We start from the raw sequence: 17,150 nt of genomic DNA on the forward strand, positions 1-17,150 counted from the left end.
TTGCATTTCCATATGATTCTTAGGATTGAAATTACACTTATTTAAAATATTGATTTAGTAGAAACTGGCATTTTATGATATGGAGACGTCCTATTTATGAACATACTATACAGCTCCACTTAGTTAGGTGAGCTTTTAAGTATTTTATAAAGGCCTTGTACATCTTTTACTAAATTTGTTACAAAGAACCTTATATTTCATAGGTAGTATCAATGGTGTCTTTTTGAAATTTTGCTTTCTCATTAGTTTTGGCTACAGTGTAAGAATATGGTTGTTATTGTGCATTAATTTTGTTTCCAATAATTTTAATGAACTCTTTCATGAGTCCTGTTATGTCATGTGTAGATACTCTTGGATGTTCTATCTAGACAATCAGGCAGTCTATGAATAATAATAATAATAATTGTTATACTTTATATCTCTTTTTCTTCCCTTGTTATACTGATGGGACCTCGGGTACAATAATGAATATACAATGACAGCAGGGGTTCTTACCTCATATCTAATGTTAAAGAAAATGCAGTAACATTGTTTAAAAAAAAAACATGGTCTTATTTTCCATAATGTGGATGTATTCTTTTTTTTTTAACACCTTTATTGTGGTATGGTTCCTGGACAGTAAACTACACATACTTCAGATGTACAAGTTGATGAGTTTTGATAGATGTATATATACCAGTGAAGCCACTACCACAATCAAGACAGCTAACATTTCATTACTCCCTAAGAGATGCAATTTTCGAATTCCCAAGAAAATGCAGGAACGTTCTATAGATTCAGAGAATGCATCTCTGTTCCTAGTTTGTGGAGATTTTTCTTCAGTTATGAATGTGTTCATCTTATCAAATGCCACTTTTGCATCAATTTAGGTAACTGTATGACCTTCCTACCTTAAATATTCAATGCTGCGCCTGCTGGTGCTCACTCGTGACGAATATTTCCTTATGTACTGTCTATTTTAGGATTGTGAGCTTATCACAAGCAGGGCTCTATTGACAGGAATAAAATTCCTCTACAGCCTGGCTTGGTGACCCATCTCTCCATTTCTTCTACTACTGCAATAACTTCAGGACGAACAAGACTACTTTTCATATTAATTTCTTCCCCCAAGGCTTCCACAATCACATGGGATATATACATTCAACTCAATAAATACAAAATATGTAGCTCAATACACATGCACCTCAAACTCTTGCCAAAAGAGTAGGTCCACTGTTACCAAGGTGGGAAATTTTTTTTCATTTACTGTTGAGACCAAGACATTTAAATTCCCTATGTTGGTGTATGGCTTTTATTTTTTTTTCTAGTCCATCTGTTTAGTAAATATATAGACCTCAACAGCCCTGCCTTTCTATTAGGGCTGGAGTTCATATGGTATGCCTCACATACACAGAAGACTTGATCTCCTGTGACTATGAAGAAATTAAAACTCAAAAACCTGAGTCCTAGAGACCAGTAACTCCTACCTCCATCCTCAAAGCAGGCACAGAATCCGTTATGCACTTACTGGTGTGGCCTTCATTTTTCTCTTTGTTTTTTAGCTCTGTAGATTTCATTTAATTTCTTCTAGGTTCAACTTTACTTTTTTTTTTTAATTAAGACAATTTTTTTCTAGAACAGTTTTAGGTTCACAGAAAAACTGAGAGTAAAGAATAGAGATTTCCCATAAATCCCCTGCCCCTACACATGCATAGCTTCCCCCTTATCAACATTCCCCACCAGAGTGGTGCCTTTGCTACAACTGGTGAACCTACATTGACATATTTTAATTACCCAAAATTTAGTTTACATTAGGGTCCACTCTTGGAGTTGGCTATTCAGTGGGTTTGGACAAATTTATAATGACACGTATCTATCATTATATTATCATACAGAGCATTTTCAAAGCCCTAAAAATCCTCTAAGTTCCACCTACTCATCCCTCCCACTCTTAACCCCTGGCAACCACTGATCTTTTTACTGTCTTCATAGTTTTGCATTTTCCAGGCTGTCATATAGCTGGAATCGTACAGTATGTAGCCTTTTCAGATTGGCTTCCTTCACTTAGTAACATGTACTTAAATTTTCTTCATGCCTTTTTATGACTTGATAGCCCATGTTTTTTGGGGTTAAATAATATTCCATTGTCTGGATGTACCACATTTTATTTATCCATTCACTTAACTGAAGGACATCTTGGTTGCTTTCAAGTTTTGGCAATTATGAATAAAGCTGCTATAAACATCCATGTGCAGGTCTCCGTGTGCCCAACTATTCTGGGCAAATATCAATGAACTAAATGCTCACTTATATAGAAAAAGTGTGTTTAGTTTTGTAAGGAACCATCTTACTATCTTCCAAAGCTGCATTCCCACCAACAATGAATGAGAGTTTCTATTACTCCACACCCTCAACAGCATTTGGTGTGGTCAGTGTTCCAGATTATGGCCATTTCAATAGGTGTATAGTAGTCTCTCACTGTTGTTTTAATTTGCAGTTACCTGATGGTATACAACGTGGGGCATCTTTTCATGTGCTTATTTGCCATCTATATGTCTTCTTTGGTCTGGTGTCTGTTATAGTCTTTGGCCAATTTTTAAATTGGGTTGTTTGTTTTCTTATTGTTGAGTTTTACAAGTTCTTTGTGTATTTTGGATAAGAGTCCTTTATCAAACACATCTTTTGCAAATATTTTCTCCCCGTCTGTGGCTTGTCTTCTCATTCTCTTGACATTGTCTTTTGCAGAGTAGAAGTCTTTAATTTTAATGAAGTCCAGCTTATCAGTTATTTTATTAATGGAGCATGCCTTTGGTGTTGTATGCAAAAAGTCATTGCCACATCCAAGGTTAGCTAGGTTTTCTCCTAGGTTAACTGTAGGAGTTGTAGTTTTGTGTTTCACATTTAGTTCTGTTATATATTTTGAGTTAGTGTAAGGTCTGTGTCCACATTCAGTTTCTACATGTTGATGTTCAATAGTTTCCATTACCACTTGTTGAAGAGACTGTCTTTGCTCCATTGCATTGTCTTTGTTTCTTTGTTGAAGATCAGTTGAGTCCATTTATGGAGGGCTATTTCTTGGCTCTCTATTCTGTTTCACTGATCTATCTGTCTATTCTGTAACCAACCCTACATTGTCTTGATTGCTGTAGCTTTATAGTAAGTCTTGAATTCAAGTAGTTTTATCCTCAGACACTATTTTCCTCCAATATTTTGTGGACTATACTGGGTCTTTTGCCTCTAAAAATAAACTTTAGAATAAGCTTCTTGATATCCACAAAATAATATGCTGCTATTTCGACTGAGATTGCATTGAATCTATAGACCAAGTTGGGAAAAACTGACATCTTCACAGTATTTAGTCTTCCTATCCATGAACATGGAATAGCTCTCCATTCAACTTTACTTTAAAAGATGTATGTCCTATTTTCCCTGGCATTTCTAGGTATTTTATTAAATCTTTTATTTTAAAACAACTGCAAATCACATTCATTTGTAAGAAATAATGAAAAGAAATCCTTTGTATCCTTTACCCTGTTTCCCCTAATGATAACATCTGGCGAAACTATGGTACAATAACACAACCAGGATATTTACATTAATACAGTTAGAATAAAGAACATTTCCATGACCACAAGGATCCCTCAAGTTGCCTTTCATAGTTGTACCTTCATTCCACCCACCCCACCCCCTTCTTTAATACCTGGCAGTTACTGATCTGTTCTCTACTCCTGTATTATTTGTCATTTCAAGAATATTATATAAATAGGATCACATAGTATGTAACCTTCAGAGAATGGCTTTTTGTACCTCAGTGTAATTCTCTGGAGACTCACCCAGGTCATTGCATGAATAAGTGGTTCGCTTCTTTTTACTGCTGTGTAGTAGTCCATGGTATGGATGTACTACAGTTTCTTTATATTCACCCACGAAGGGCATCTGGGTTGTTTCCACTTTTTGAATATTTTGAGTAAAGTTGCTAAAAACATTCACATTTTCATGTGAAAACAAGTCTTCATTTCTCTGGGATAAATGCCCAGAAGAACAATTGTTGGGTTGTATGGTAGTTCCATGTTTATTTTTTTAAGAAACTGCCTGTGGCTGTGCTATTTCACATTCTCACCACTGATGTATGAGTGATCCAGTTTCTCTGAGTTTTTGCCAGCATTTCATGTTGTCACTTCTTTTAAAAAAAAAAGTTATTCTGATAGGCATGTAATAATATCTCATTATGGTTTTAATTTGCATTTGCCTAATAGCTAGTGATGTTAAGCACATTTTCACATACTTATTTGCCAACTGTGTATCCTCTTAGGTGAAATATCTGTTCAGGTCTTTTGTTCATTTTTTAATTAGGTTGTTTGGTTTTTTTAATTGTTTATTTTTAGAAGTTCTTACTATAGATACCAGTCCTTTATCAGATATGTGGTTTGCAAATATTTTCTCCCATTGATCTAGGTGTTTATCCCTCTGCCAATACCACAGTTTTGATTACTGTAGTTGTATAAGTCTTGCTATCAGGTAGACTGATTCCTTCTAATCTATTTTTTTTCCTGAAATTGTTTTAGATATTGTATGGTCTATGCCTTTCTATATAAATTTTAGAAAAATCTTGTTTAATTTACAACAACAACAAAAAACTTGCTGGAATTTTGAGTGAAATAAATCTATATATCAATTTTCGCCCAGCTTTCTGCCCAACTTCGTTCCTAGAATACTGAAATCAGAAGATCTTTGTCTGAGAAATCAGAACAGCTCAAAATAAAATACCTAAAAAAAATCATCAGGCAATGAGATAGACCAGCCACATCTCCCTAAAATTAAGGTCACAATTCTTTTCCTTAAATATGAACAACAACAACAAAAGGATGACCAAAATTCTTAGAGAAGTCTCTAACATATAATAATATAATTCTGTAACAAATATAGTCACAGAAAAACAGAACAGAAAACAGAAATTTGGAAAGAATTGAGACTATGCAAGGAGAAGAAAACTTCACTCCCCAAAAATCTATTTATATGCTTAGAGATAAAAGCAAAGATATTGTACCTGAGAATCAGGGATAGACTGCCTTTTTAAAAATAATTCAAGGAACAAAAAATATCTCAGGAAAAAAAATAGAGAGACAAAATACTCAGAAAGTTGGAAAATAAGTTTAAGTAAATGTCCCAGAAAGTAGAGCAAATTGGTAAAGGGAGAAAAGTAGTAAGTCTAATATCTGAATAATATATACATAAACATTTTAAAATAATAAACAAAAATTAAAACTTTAAGAAATCTCTTTGTAAAAAGTCTATATTCTTCAACATAGCTTTCAATATTCTTCACAAAATTACCCATACTTACTATCCCACAGACCCATACTATAGTCAAGCAGGCTTTTTTTTTTAATTAACACTGGGATTTATTAATTCATTCATCTATTTATTTATGGAATAAAATATACTAACATTCCATCACATGTGAGTAGTAATGTTGGACACAGGACAAAGAGATGAAAGACACCATCTATGCCACCAAAAATTTTGTTTCAGTTGTGGAAATAGAAAAATAAAACAATACAATGAAATACACTCTCATAAAAGTATATTCACAACATTCTGTAGAAACATGGAAGACTATCACCTAACCTAGTATAGGGTAGGAACTGCCAACAAATGCTCTAAGAAAGAAATGAAAATTTAAAGGAGTTTCCAAGGTCAACTATGTGTTAATAACCAAAAGGAGGAAAAGGATGCTTTAGGCAAAGAAGAGCACAGACAAAAGATGTGAGGTGATGGGTAAGCACACATTCACTTACTTACTCAATCAATTAACATTGCTTGGGTCCTAATTACATGTTCGCTATTAGACCTTAGAGTGGTAAAGTTAACGTCCCTACCATAAAAGGAGTCCTATCTTGCCAACAATAAGAAGCACAAAAGAGGAACATCAAACTTAGACCAAGATATCAAGACAGGCTACCTAAATGAGGATGACTTTGAAGAATAAGTAAGAATTGGCCAGCTATCACACTAAGAAGAGACACAAATGTATACATGATTAGATGTGGATGATTAAGACAATAGACACACAAGAAAAGGGCCAGGTTTAAAACGAAGGAAAAATATGTAAGGTAAAAAATACACCCTACCAGCATTTTAAAATATCATTAGAAAACAGATCAGAAAAAAAAAATTTGAAAACTGCTTTCAAATACAAAGGAAAATAAAAAAGAGATGAAAGTCACTAGAAAGAACATGATAAAAGTAGAAGACAGACAGAAATAACTGGTGTTCATAAAGAAGAGGCCAGAACAAAGAGGCAAGAACCAACAGTAAATGATATAATAGAAGAAAAAGTTTCCTACAATAAAGAAGTATCTGAATCTATACAACACAAGCAACCGCCATGTACCAAGGAAAAATAAATGAAAAGAGACTGGTAGCTAGACACAACCTTGTAAAACTCTTGGAAAAATAAAGCCTTCTGTAGGTAGCCAGGCAAAACAAATAGGTTATTTACCAAAGAAGGGAAAACATCAAGCGCCCTGAGAGGTATGTGAGCAACACTATATATCAAACGTTATGGGAAAAAAACTTCTGAGTCTTGAAAGGGAAATTTTGTGTCTCAGGAACTTTATACCCAAATAAGCCATTCGCTGTTTAAGTGTGACATCAAAAGAAAGACATTTTTAGATATAGAAGGACTCATAAAGTATAAGACACACAACTTTTTCCTGAAATTAAAAAGGCTATAAAGTCTTGGTGCTTGAAGTGTGGTCCGTGGACAAGAAGCACTGACATCACCTGGGAATTCGTTACTACAAATGAAAGCTCTTGGGCTCTGCTCCAGACCTACTGAATCCAAGTTTATATTTTAACAAGATCCCTAGGTGATTTATATGTGCATTAAAATTCCAGAAGCACAGCTCAAAACACATCTCTGCCAACAAAGTGAGGATTCAGAATGAAGCACTGAAAAGACTGACAATGAACACTGAAATAATATATGCACACAAACACAATTAAGTTTCAACAATGGTTTGAAATATGAAGATGAAAGAAAATATATAAAAGGGAGAAATGGTGCCAAGAAACTGAGTATAAAATCCCAATTTATAATAACAAAATTCCCAATAACAAGTGGGAATGAAGAAGAAAAGCATAAAATATACACCAGCTTACAAATAGAAATCAAAAGAAACTAGAATTTTATTATCGGCATTGATAGTAACAAAGCAATTATTAAAGAATGGTTTTCAAACATCTTAAATTTAATCACTAATAATATAAAAATAGGAGATATATATATATAATTTCCAAATTACCAGAGGTAAAATTTCAGCCAAAAAAAAAAAAAAAAAAAGGAGAGGGAGAAAGATTTTAAATACAGTTGGTAATCCAAGTACACAAATTGAATTTCTTCCCTCTTATAAATGCCTAGTGAAATGAAATGAACAGCAAAATATATTAATAGGTTATCATCTCTACAGCATATCCACAAATTCATAGAGGCTATATACAAGCCAGAAACTTCAATATATCTGTATGCAAGACTGAATTAAAGGATGGTACACCAGTGTAGGTACCGCAGAGACTTATCTCCAAATACAGGAAAGCCACAAAAATCACAGAAAAGAAATTCACTAGCAGAAAGGCAATGTTCCTTCCCACAAAAGCCCTCAACCGCAGCTTCCTATTCATTCTCCATAGTGATGCAAAGCTGCAATAGATCTAAAGCAATGATTTTTACCCAAACAGAAGAAAGGCATTTTTCCCATGGAGAGTGAGAAATGAATTAACAAGGGACTTGATAATTCTGACTCTAATCTAGATCCCTGATATTTGAAGTATAGGGACTTGGAGATAAACATATACATCTATATATACATACGCATATGTATTAACATGTATGTAGATTTTTTAAAATTTACTCATATTTCTTTAATGGAAACTTAGACCATTGATGGTTCTCAGACAATTCTTTTCTAATATGCGTGTTAAGGGCTATGAACTTCCCTATAAGGATGTACATCCTCCAAGTTCTGATAAATTGTATTTTCTGATCATGCTTCTTTCCTCAAGTTTCTCCTTTTTTTTGATATTAGCACAGATTCACCAATTTTCTTTTAATTAGTGTCACATGTTAGATCTTATTTTATACTTTATTTTCAGTCTTTCAGGGTTCTTATATCAGATTCATTACCACAATCTACAAATCTGCCTTTTTCAACACTGGCCCATTCTGCTTTCTCCCTTGCTATTGTTCTCCAGGTGTGAAAGCCTCTTTTCATTTCCTGCTCCAGCACCTTTACCTATGCTGGCCCCACTATCTGAGTTTTATGTCCCATAACCCTCCCCTTTCGTATAATTGCCTTCCTCTCAGCAGTCGGGTCTCAGCATAGATCCTCAGCACAGAGAACTTCCCCCGACAGGGGTTATCTACCCCCTCGACACAATGTTTAACTACTTTTAATTTGATTACATACTTGCTTACTGTTTGTCCCCCTAAATTATAAGAACCATGAGGGCAGGCTTCGTGTTAGTTTAATTCACAATTATTAAACTCCTTACACACACCAATGTATAAAAGGCATCTTGGAGCTGGAGGCTTAGATAGTATAAGGACTTTTTAAAGATTTCTTTGAGAAATCTATGCTACAATCCCACCTCTCACTCTGCTCCACCAGCAAAGAGAAGGGACGAGGGCTTCCATCGGCTAACCCCAAATCGAGAGGAAGAAATTTTAGGGACACCAGCTGAAGAGTTCAGTATGTGTCTCCTGCAGTTGGCTGGTGTCTAATTCACACCTGAGAAATTGAAGGGCTGAGACATCAGCTGCAGGGGCCTGTGTGAGCAGAGTAGGTGCTGCTGCATTGGCTCCTAGAACTTTGAGAGTTTGTTTAGCAAAGTTCACGTGAAGATTTCCCGTGAACCAGATGTGGGCCACAGGCAAGAGAACCAGCATAGGGTGGTCTTAGGAACCTACCAAGACTGCTGCTGAGGGGTGAGTAGACATAAACAGGGAGAAGCTGGGAGTATGCCTAGGTGTCCAAGAGCCTAGGAGAGAGCAGTTTTACCAAGTCAGAGGACTGTGGGTACCACATCTCAGGGGAACTGCAGGCAGGGATCCCAAGGGACTGGGGGAAGGAGGAGACAGTGTCTCAGAAAATTCCATCAAAGCGCTCACAACAGAAGCCAACTTTTGAGATCTACCAAAGCAGAGAGGACCAAAGTCAAGGCAGAACTGTCCTCCTTCTTCTCCTCTGCTCCTGCCCAAATTTGCTTTTCCAAATAAGTGCAGAGAAGGCAGAAGAGGCTGAGCAGCTGCCCTTCCTAACCCGAAGTCTTTCCGTCAGCAGCTGACCCCAGTCAGGAAAGAGAAAACACACATTTACACGCACTTGGCAAAATCATATTCCAGGCAAAAATCGAAGTAATTTTTAAAGTTAATAAAATAATCAACAAACATGTAAGCATTTTGGTTGTAAGACAACAGGATGAAAGTGGAGATTCATGGTCCTTAACATATTCCTCTAATTCTTTTTAACAAACACAAGTACACTTTAAAAAAGAAAAGACAAACACAAAATCATGGAAGAGTCCCACTCTTTTCCCACCCGAGCCCTACCATTAATCGCAAATTATTCGAATCACTCAGATTTGGATTGAGGTGTCCAAATCTCACCTTTCCCATACCAGTCTCCATACTGGAAACCTCTGCCTCAGTGGGAAAGAACCTATCCTCTATCAAGCCCCTCCTTGACCCTTGCCCACAGGCCTCACCAAGATAAACACATCCTAGTACAACACAATATCCCATCATCCTTCCGTATAGTATGACACCCTTAGAGAAACAGGGCGTCTATTTCCTCTCCAAGGTAATAGCAGAGGGGGAGCAGGTGTACCACTTTGTCTGTGCAAGACTAATCCTTGGGCTCAGTTCTGCAACCATTTACTTAGGGTTCCAAGCTCTGAGTTGGCACTTGCCCCAAGATAATGACACCAACGTGACCACCAGCAGCCTCCCCTGCCTTCCGGGGTTAAGAGTCCCTCTTAAAGGCCAATCTACCACCTCTCGTCTGCTCTGCTCTGTGCTGTCTCAAGGCAGAGAGAAGGTAAATGGTCACTCTCCAGTATGCTGTGAAACAGCAACCTTGGTGAAACCCAGACCTGAGCCAGATAAAACATGCTCTCCCTGCGTCTCTGCTCTGCACCTTACATGAGTTCCTCTTTCACCGGGCAACATGCCAAATCTGAAGATGGCTGCCAAGATTTTGGGGCCTTCTTTTGTCCAGAACCAGCACATCTGGTTCCATCCACCTGGGGCTCTGTCTCACCTGAGAGCTCAGGTGAAAATTCTTGGCTGGAATTTAAACTGCCTCATGAAGAATTACCTCAGACTGTCTCAACAGCATTGATAAGTGTGGGCTTATTACAACTTACGTTTATTTTTTAAGAAGCTCATCTTACATTTTAACAAATGTTATTTAAGATAAACACACCTAAGATGTGAACACAGAACTTGCATGACCTTCTTTTTTTATTGAAGTAGAGTCAGTTTACAATGTTGTATTAATTTCTGGTGTACAGCATAGTGGTTCAGTTTATATATATATATATATTTTTATATATATATATATATATATATATATATATATATATATATATATATATATTCCTTTTCATATTCTTTTTCATTATAGGCTATTCCAAGGTATTGAATATAGTTCCCTGTGCTATACAGTAGGACCTTGCTGTTTTTCTATTTTATATATAGTAGTTAGTATCCACATTACCTTCTTGATCAATGGATTGCTCAGAGAAAATGAAGAGAAAATGTCTAAAATTGCAACAACTCTTACGCCAAGTCTTGACAACTTTGGGCCAGTGACTTAGCAAGCCAGCCTTCCCTCCTTTAAAGCCCAGAGTGTGTAGTGCCCCTGGCTGCTGTGAGCTGGGAGTCTCCTGTGGACGAGCATGGCTACACTCATGGAAATGAGGCCATTACTATTTAAATATGGTAACCTGAGGCTGACTAAAATTTAGACACAGCAGGTGTTACACCACCATCATGGTGCCTTCCAAAGCCAACAGGCCAAGTTGCCTTCTCAACCTCACCCATCCAAAGGCACCGACAGCCACAGAGAAGAGCAGGTAAAGCCGCCACTTACCTGCCGGTCAAACATCTCCGCAGAGAATAGGAAGCTCCTCCCCCGCAAGTCCGGGAGCAGTCGCTCCAGTCGCCCCAAGCATCCCAGTTGCTATCTTTTTCTTCATCTGAACGAGCATTTCTTGAGGTCTAAAAAGTGAAAAGACACAACAAATTATAGACAAATATGCTAGAAATATCCCAAAAGCTTCCCGTTTTTCCAGAATCTTATTCTAAGCTGTTCACAAAGTGCCTAAAAATGCTTTGCTTTGGAATAGCTACATTTAAAAAACCACACACACAAAATGGTTTCATATAGAAATCAATGGCACATGAGTACCTTTCCACCTTACGAAGGTTTTGTCCAGATGGCTTTTAAGCTCGGGTTTAAATCTGAAATTTTATCATTCCAAAATTTAAATACATTGGCTGAATATAAATCATATGTATTATTATTATTTTGCTTTATAACTTTCATAGCAGGGCCCTAGCTTGTACCTAAGAAATTCTCACAACTGTTTGTCATAAAGACTTGGTGCTAACTCCAAGGAAACTTTTTTGCATGAGGATTTCTACAACTTCTTGAAAGAGGCTCTATTCCAAGAAAATAGAGAAGGGTCAATCATGAATACAGTTTGGTTTAATTTGTCTTCTGGACTCAGCATCATTGACTTATATCAGGATACTCTAGAGAAAAGAGAAGAGAGGGAGTTAAAATGTTTAAATAGATAGATAGATGGAGATCTAGGTATGAAAAGAAACGATATGTACTTTAAAAAAGTTACAAAACTTTACGAAGAGGCCTAAAGTACACTTGAATAAATGGAGAAACATACCATGGTTCTAAATAGCTGGACTCAATACTATAAAAACGTTAATTCTCTCCAAATTAATCTATAAACTTATAACAACTCCAATCAAAATCCCAAAGGGGATTTTATTTTGGAACCTCACAAAATGATTCTAAAGTTCATCTGGTGGAGTAAGTGTCTACAACAGCCAAGAAAAAAACTGTAAAAGAAGGGAAATTAGAGGGAAGTTGCCTCAATTAAAAGAGAACAGAATTGGCGTAGCGATAAGCGTTCAGATCTATTAAGTTTGAAAAAAGAAGAGCCTGGAAACAGACCCAAGTATAAGGACGCAGTATAGAACCACAAGTCAATGTGATGAATGGTTTAACAAAAATCATGGATAACGTCTTCACAAAATACACCAAAATGAATTCCAGATATATCAGAGACTAATATTTAATATGCTGAAACCATAAAATATTTTAAAAGTTATCTTGGTGCTAACTCCATATAGACTTGATATAGCAAAGACTATCCTAGACATGTTAACAAAGGTGGAAACTATAAAGGAAAAGGCTGATATATTTAATTACATTAAAATAAAAACATATAGCATTTTCCATCTCTTCACTTATAGATAAAGGTATGAGTACATGAATATCCGCGCCAAGAGATGCAGTCATAAAAATACAAACGTATGGGCTGGAAGAAAACATAGGGAACTGCCTCTAAGAATGGAGGAAGTGGGACTTGGGGTGAACGATGCCAGGGAAAGACACAAAAGGAATGCCAACTGAACGTTTTATTCTCCTCCCAGCCCTCCCATAAAAGATCTGAAGCAGATATGACAAAACATTAAATTTGATGAAGCCAGGTGGTGCTATGATGGATGTTAGCTTTATCTGAACTGTTATGGATTTTGAAGATTCTTTTAAAAAATATTTTGGGGATAAAAGGCAGCCATTAAAGAAGACTGTTCAGCCTGTATCCTGTTTAACACTGGTAAATATGAACGTGCATAGGAAAAGGAGTAAGAGGTTAATTAAAATGTTCGTGGGAAGATGCTGGGTGATTTTCACTTGTTTTGTTTCCATTTCTCTGCACTTTGTAAGGATTTCTAAAAGTGAATACTTTAATATTTTAATGGAAATTTTAATTGAAAACTGGCAAGCAGACAAACCCAGCCAGCATCTTGTTGACATACAGAAAAGCTGAAGAAGGACAGGACTTAATAGGTAAGTTCTAGGTTGGAGACCAGGAGAGTTTACGAAGGAAACCCTGACCCACTCATAAACTGAACCAGGGGACTCCACTAGATAACTGCACACATTTCCTTAGGCCCTTAGGCCAAGTTACCTCATCCAACCAAAAGTAAATAAATTAATTAAGAGAGGGATCTGTAGAGAGGACCTTCAAAAGTAAAACGAAGAAAGGCGGGAAGCAACGAGGAGGTTTTCCAGTAATTTTCACCCGCGTCTCACGGTCAGTGGGTTTCCTGGCTTCTGGCCAAGCCACCTATTTATAGCACAGTAGGCAGCCCTACCAGAGGCAATATTTCAGGAACAGTCAAGTGAAAGGAAAGAAAAAATATCTGGCAACTGATCAAATCTGTCATCGGGAAGAAGGGCTAATTAAACTCATGCTATTTACTGTTCTAATTAGACCACTGTTCAGTTCGATTTTCTACACTAAACGTCACCAAATAGAACTGTGTCCTGTCTATAACCCAGTATAAAATAAAGTTTTGATTCATAAAAAATACAATAAGCAGTTTAATACATTCAACTGGGCTTTTAGCTTGGTAAGTCTAAATCATTTAGGTAAATGTTTAAAATATACACAGCTGAAATTGATTTTTCATTTTGTCACTCGATACACTGATAGGTTGAATGTGAAAAGTTGAAAAACATCATCATATATATTTTAAAATGAAAGTTGAGAGTTCTTTACAATATTGTTTTAATTTGTTTTTATTCCCACTATCCCATCTGTTCAGTTTATAGTTAGAGTCAGGTTTCTTTCCATAACTTCCCCACCTTTACTTACAAAAAAAAAAAAAAGGAATCTGGATTCTAAAATAACTAAAATAGGCAAGTTATAAATGCAGGACTTTGGTTTCTTTGGTGGAATCAGTACAACAATTTTCCCCTAAGAAAACAGAGAAAATGACATCTCAAGAGGGGTCCTGGAGTTTTTCTCCTGTCCTTGCCATGAAGGTGGTCAGATTTGCTCTGAAACCCCACTGCTACTTCCTACCAACCAGTCTTCCTGTCCTTCTCACATATTCTGCTTTTTCCAAAGAATAGCAATGATAACCCCAGTTTCTACCCACTTCTCTTCTCTTCCCTTTGATACCAGCAACATGGTGATAACAAACGTTCAGGGAAAAAAACAAAAACAAAAAAACCCCACTGGAGCTGAGCAAAGTGCCACTAGGGTCATTTCTGAACATTTATGCTTGTGTATTCTTCCTTCAGAGACACAGAACCTGCTTCCCAGGAACTGACATCCTTCTACAGCAGTGGACAGAGAGTGAACCTCCATCCTCTTCTACAGAAGAATCCTTCTCAAGCTTTCTCAAACGATCTGGTACCTTCAATTGTCCCAGCTCTTTCACAAATATTTTCTCTCTCTGCGCAAACTTAAGTTGGCACAATTTTAATCTTAAAATGTAGTGTCCAGAATACAACACCGTATCTGAGAATAACCCACAGTGCCCCTATGATCCAGGTTTCTTTTGATGAAATCTAACTTTCCATCTCTCCTTCCCTCCCTCCCTCTCTTCCTTCCTCCCTTCCCTTTTCAGTCACATCATTTATTGGATCTCACTGTGGAAGCAGTATCACATGATGGTTAAAAGTTGTGTGACTCTGGATAAGTTTCTTAACCTTTCCAAAACTCATCTATAAAATGGAGATGACAATTATACTCCAACAGGATTTAAATAAAATACCATACATATAACAAATCACACAGCATCTCAATAAAAGGAGTAAGTAAATAAGTAAAAGTAGTAAGTAGAAGCATAAGTTATTGTTCTTCAAAATAATGTCTTTTTCAAAATAACCACAGTAGAGCCAGCTCTCTCCCATTTTTACTTAGGCAAGACTTAACATTAATCACTACTGAATTTCCTCTTGTTGGTTTTGGCCCAGAATACCAGCCTGTCGAGATCTTTTTGAACCCTGATCCTGTCACCCCATATATGAGCCACTTTGCTCAGCTTTGCAGCTCCCATGCTCCACCCAAGTCCCTGATAAACACACTGGACACAAGCTCCCTAATCTTACAGAATTCCATATGCACAGTTCTGCTGTTTTAAAATAGTAAGCAGGATCTAATGCCAAGTAAGCAGCCAACTAATCAGACTTGGAATCTGTGAACACCGTTTAACGTTACAATAAAAATATGAAATAAAACCAGTCACCATCACCACGTGTTAGGAGACAGAAAGAGTCATGGGGAGGGAAGAAATCAGCCATTAGGAAGACCTGGATCAGGCACTGGGGTGGGGTCTGCATTCTTAGGCCGCTGCAAGGTGGTGGCGAGCCTCCTCAGTGAAGTGGTATTCAGCAGCCCCACTTCAGGCAGCCCCAGCTCTGAAATCCAGTAACGGTAAAATATGGCGGACTGATACCGGATCCCTGTTTGGCCTGATGGTCACCCTGAAGAGGCAACTTCTATGTTTGCAAGCTGAGTACCACTAGTCCCAACTCTTTCTTTTCAAACATCTCTATAAGCTGTCTTAAGTAATTATTTACATTCCATGTTTTTAATATTTTATAAGATAAGTTGTTATCTGAACACTATCTATAGATTTTTTTTTTTTTACCCCCAAGCCTGAGTCAACCAACATCATGTCACTCGGTGACCCTGTTCTGGACCAGACTCTGAAGTGTGGCCTGAAGGAAGAGCTGATGAATCCGGCCCTGAATAAAGAAGCTACCATTTGTGCACAGGGTGAGCACAGCTTGCACGTACTTTTCCTACATCCTTTCTAACCTTCTCGTCAATATTACCAATCCCCGTTTTATAGGTGAACAATTCATGGCTTCAAGAACCACATGTCCAAGGTGTGGGGGAGCCCCCTTCCTGCCTGACCCAGACAAAGCCTGCCTTTTCCTCACAATGCTCCTCCCCTGCCCTTCCTGAAAGACCAGGAATCCAGTCAAATACAGCAGCCGACCTATCATCACTCACAGTCTGCATTCCGCATCTTGGATCGAACACATCTGCTGCTGTGAATCGCTTGACCACAACATTCTCTCCGTATCTCAGTGAAGTCTTCTCCTTTTCCTTCCCTCTCTATATGGCAAGCAGAGCGACACTTCTGTTTTTCAAAAGCATTCGATGTTATCTAAGTGATTTCATGAGGAATATGCGTTCTTGACTGATGTTCCCAGACTGGGATGCATTTGTTAATTTTCACACATGGACATGTACCCCAAGGGCTTGTGGAGTTCAAGGCTCAGTGCCCTGGGAGCAGAAGCACGGATCAGGCCCTCAAGACAGTGAGAAGCAGCAGGAGAGAGGGGCTGAGGGGGCTCAGTGAGGCAGAAGCAGTTCTCGGTCACTGAGAGCAGCAGACGCAAGGCCCCAGAGCAAGGAGATGACGAAGCAGAAGCCATTTCTGCCTCAGTTAGGAGGGCCGGGGCACATACTCTCCAGCGAACACACCAATTCTGCGGGAAGCACCAGGCAGAGCCTCACCTACCAACTCCTCTCGTGGAGTGGGATGGCAAGTGAGTTCCTGTCTTAGGCTCATCTCTACCTTCTAATTGTGATTCAGTTACAACACTGCCCTACTTTCTCTTTTGCTCATCTACATTTCCCTTCTTTATACAATGAATATGTATACTTCGTGCAATAAAATACCCAATAAAAGTTCTTTTTCTTTTTTAGGGGGAAAAACACTAAAGGGAAACCTATGGAAACACCTCCAGAGAAGAAAAACGTACTTTGTGCCGTTTGGTTAAAATTATCAGGCTTAAAGATCTCTTAGGAAATCATATTTTCTTAAGTAAAGTTCTAGCTAGGGAATATTTTCGATGAAAAATTCAAAAAAGATATTGTTTACTCATTATATAATAGGGCTGGTAAAAGCCAAGAGTATTGTCAGATAAATGTGTTCACAACCTCACAAAGACTGGAGGACTTCTTGCCTTTCTTGGGTCTGCATGCATAAATCAAATCATAAAATATTTCCCTGACAAGTTCTTAAATCTGTGACTTATAATGAACAGTACAGT

General features: G+C 37.5%; 1 protein-coding gene across 6 annotated transcripts in view; it reads right to left on the reverse strand.

Annotated features, from left to right (window-relative positions):
• ADAMTSL3 (ADAMTS like 3) overlaps window positions 1-17,150 on the reverse strand; it is a 262,131-nt gene that overhangs the window by 170,710 nt on the left and 74,271 nt on the right. For all 6 annotated transcript variants that reach the window (XM_032469126.1, XM_032469125.1, XM_032469127.1 and 3 more), the window contains exon 4: window positions 11,133-11,260. In XM_032469126.1, coding sequence (XP_032325017.1) covers window positions 11,133-11,260 — 128 coding nt within the window. The remainder of the gene's footprint in view (window positions 1-11,132; window positions 11,261-17,150) is intronic.

This window comes from Camelus ferus, chromosome 27 (genome assembly GCF_009834535.1).
Source record: "Camelus ferus isolate YT-003-E chromosome 27, BCGSAC_Cfer_1.0, whole genome shotgun sequence".
Lineage (NCBI taxonomy): Eukaryota > Metazoa > Chordata > Mammalia > Artiodactyla > Camelidae > Camelus > Camelus ferus.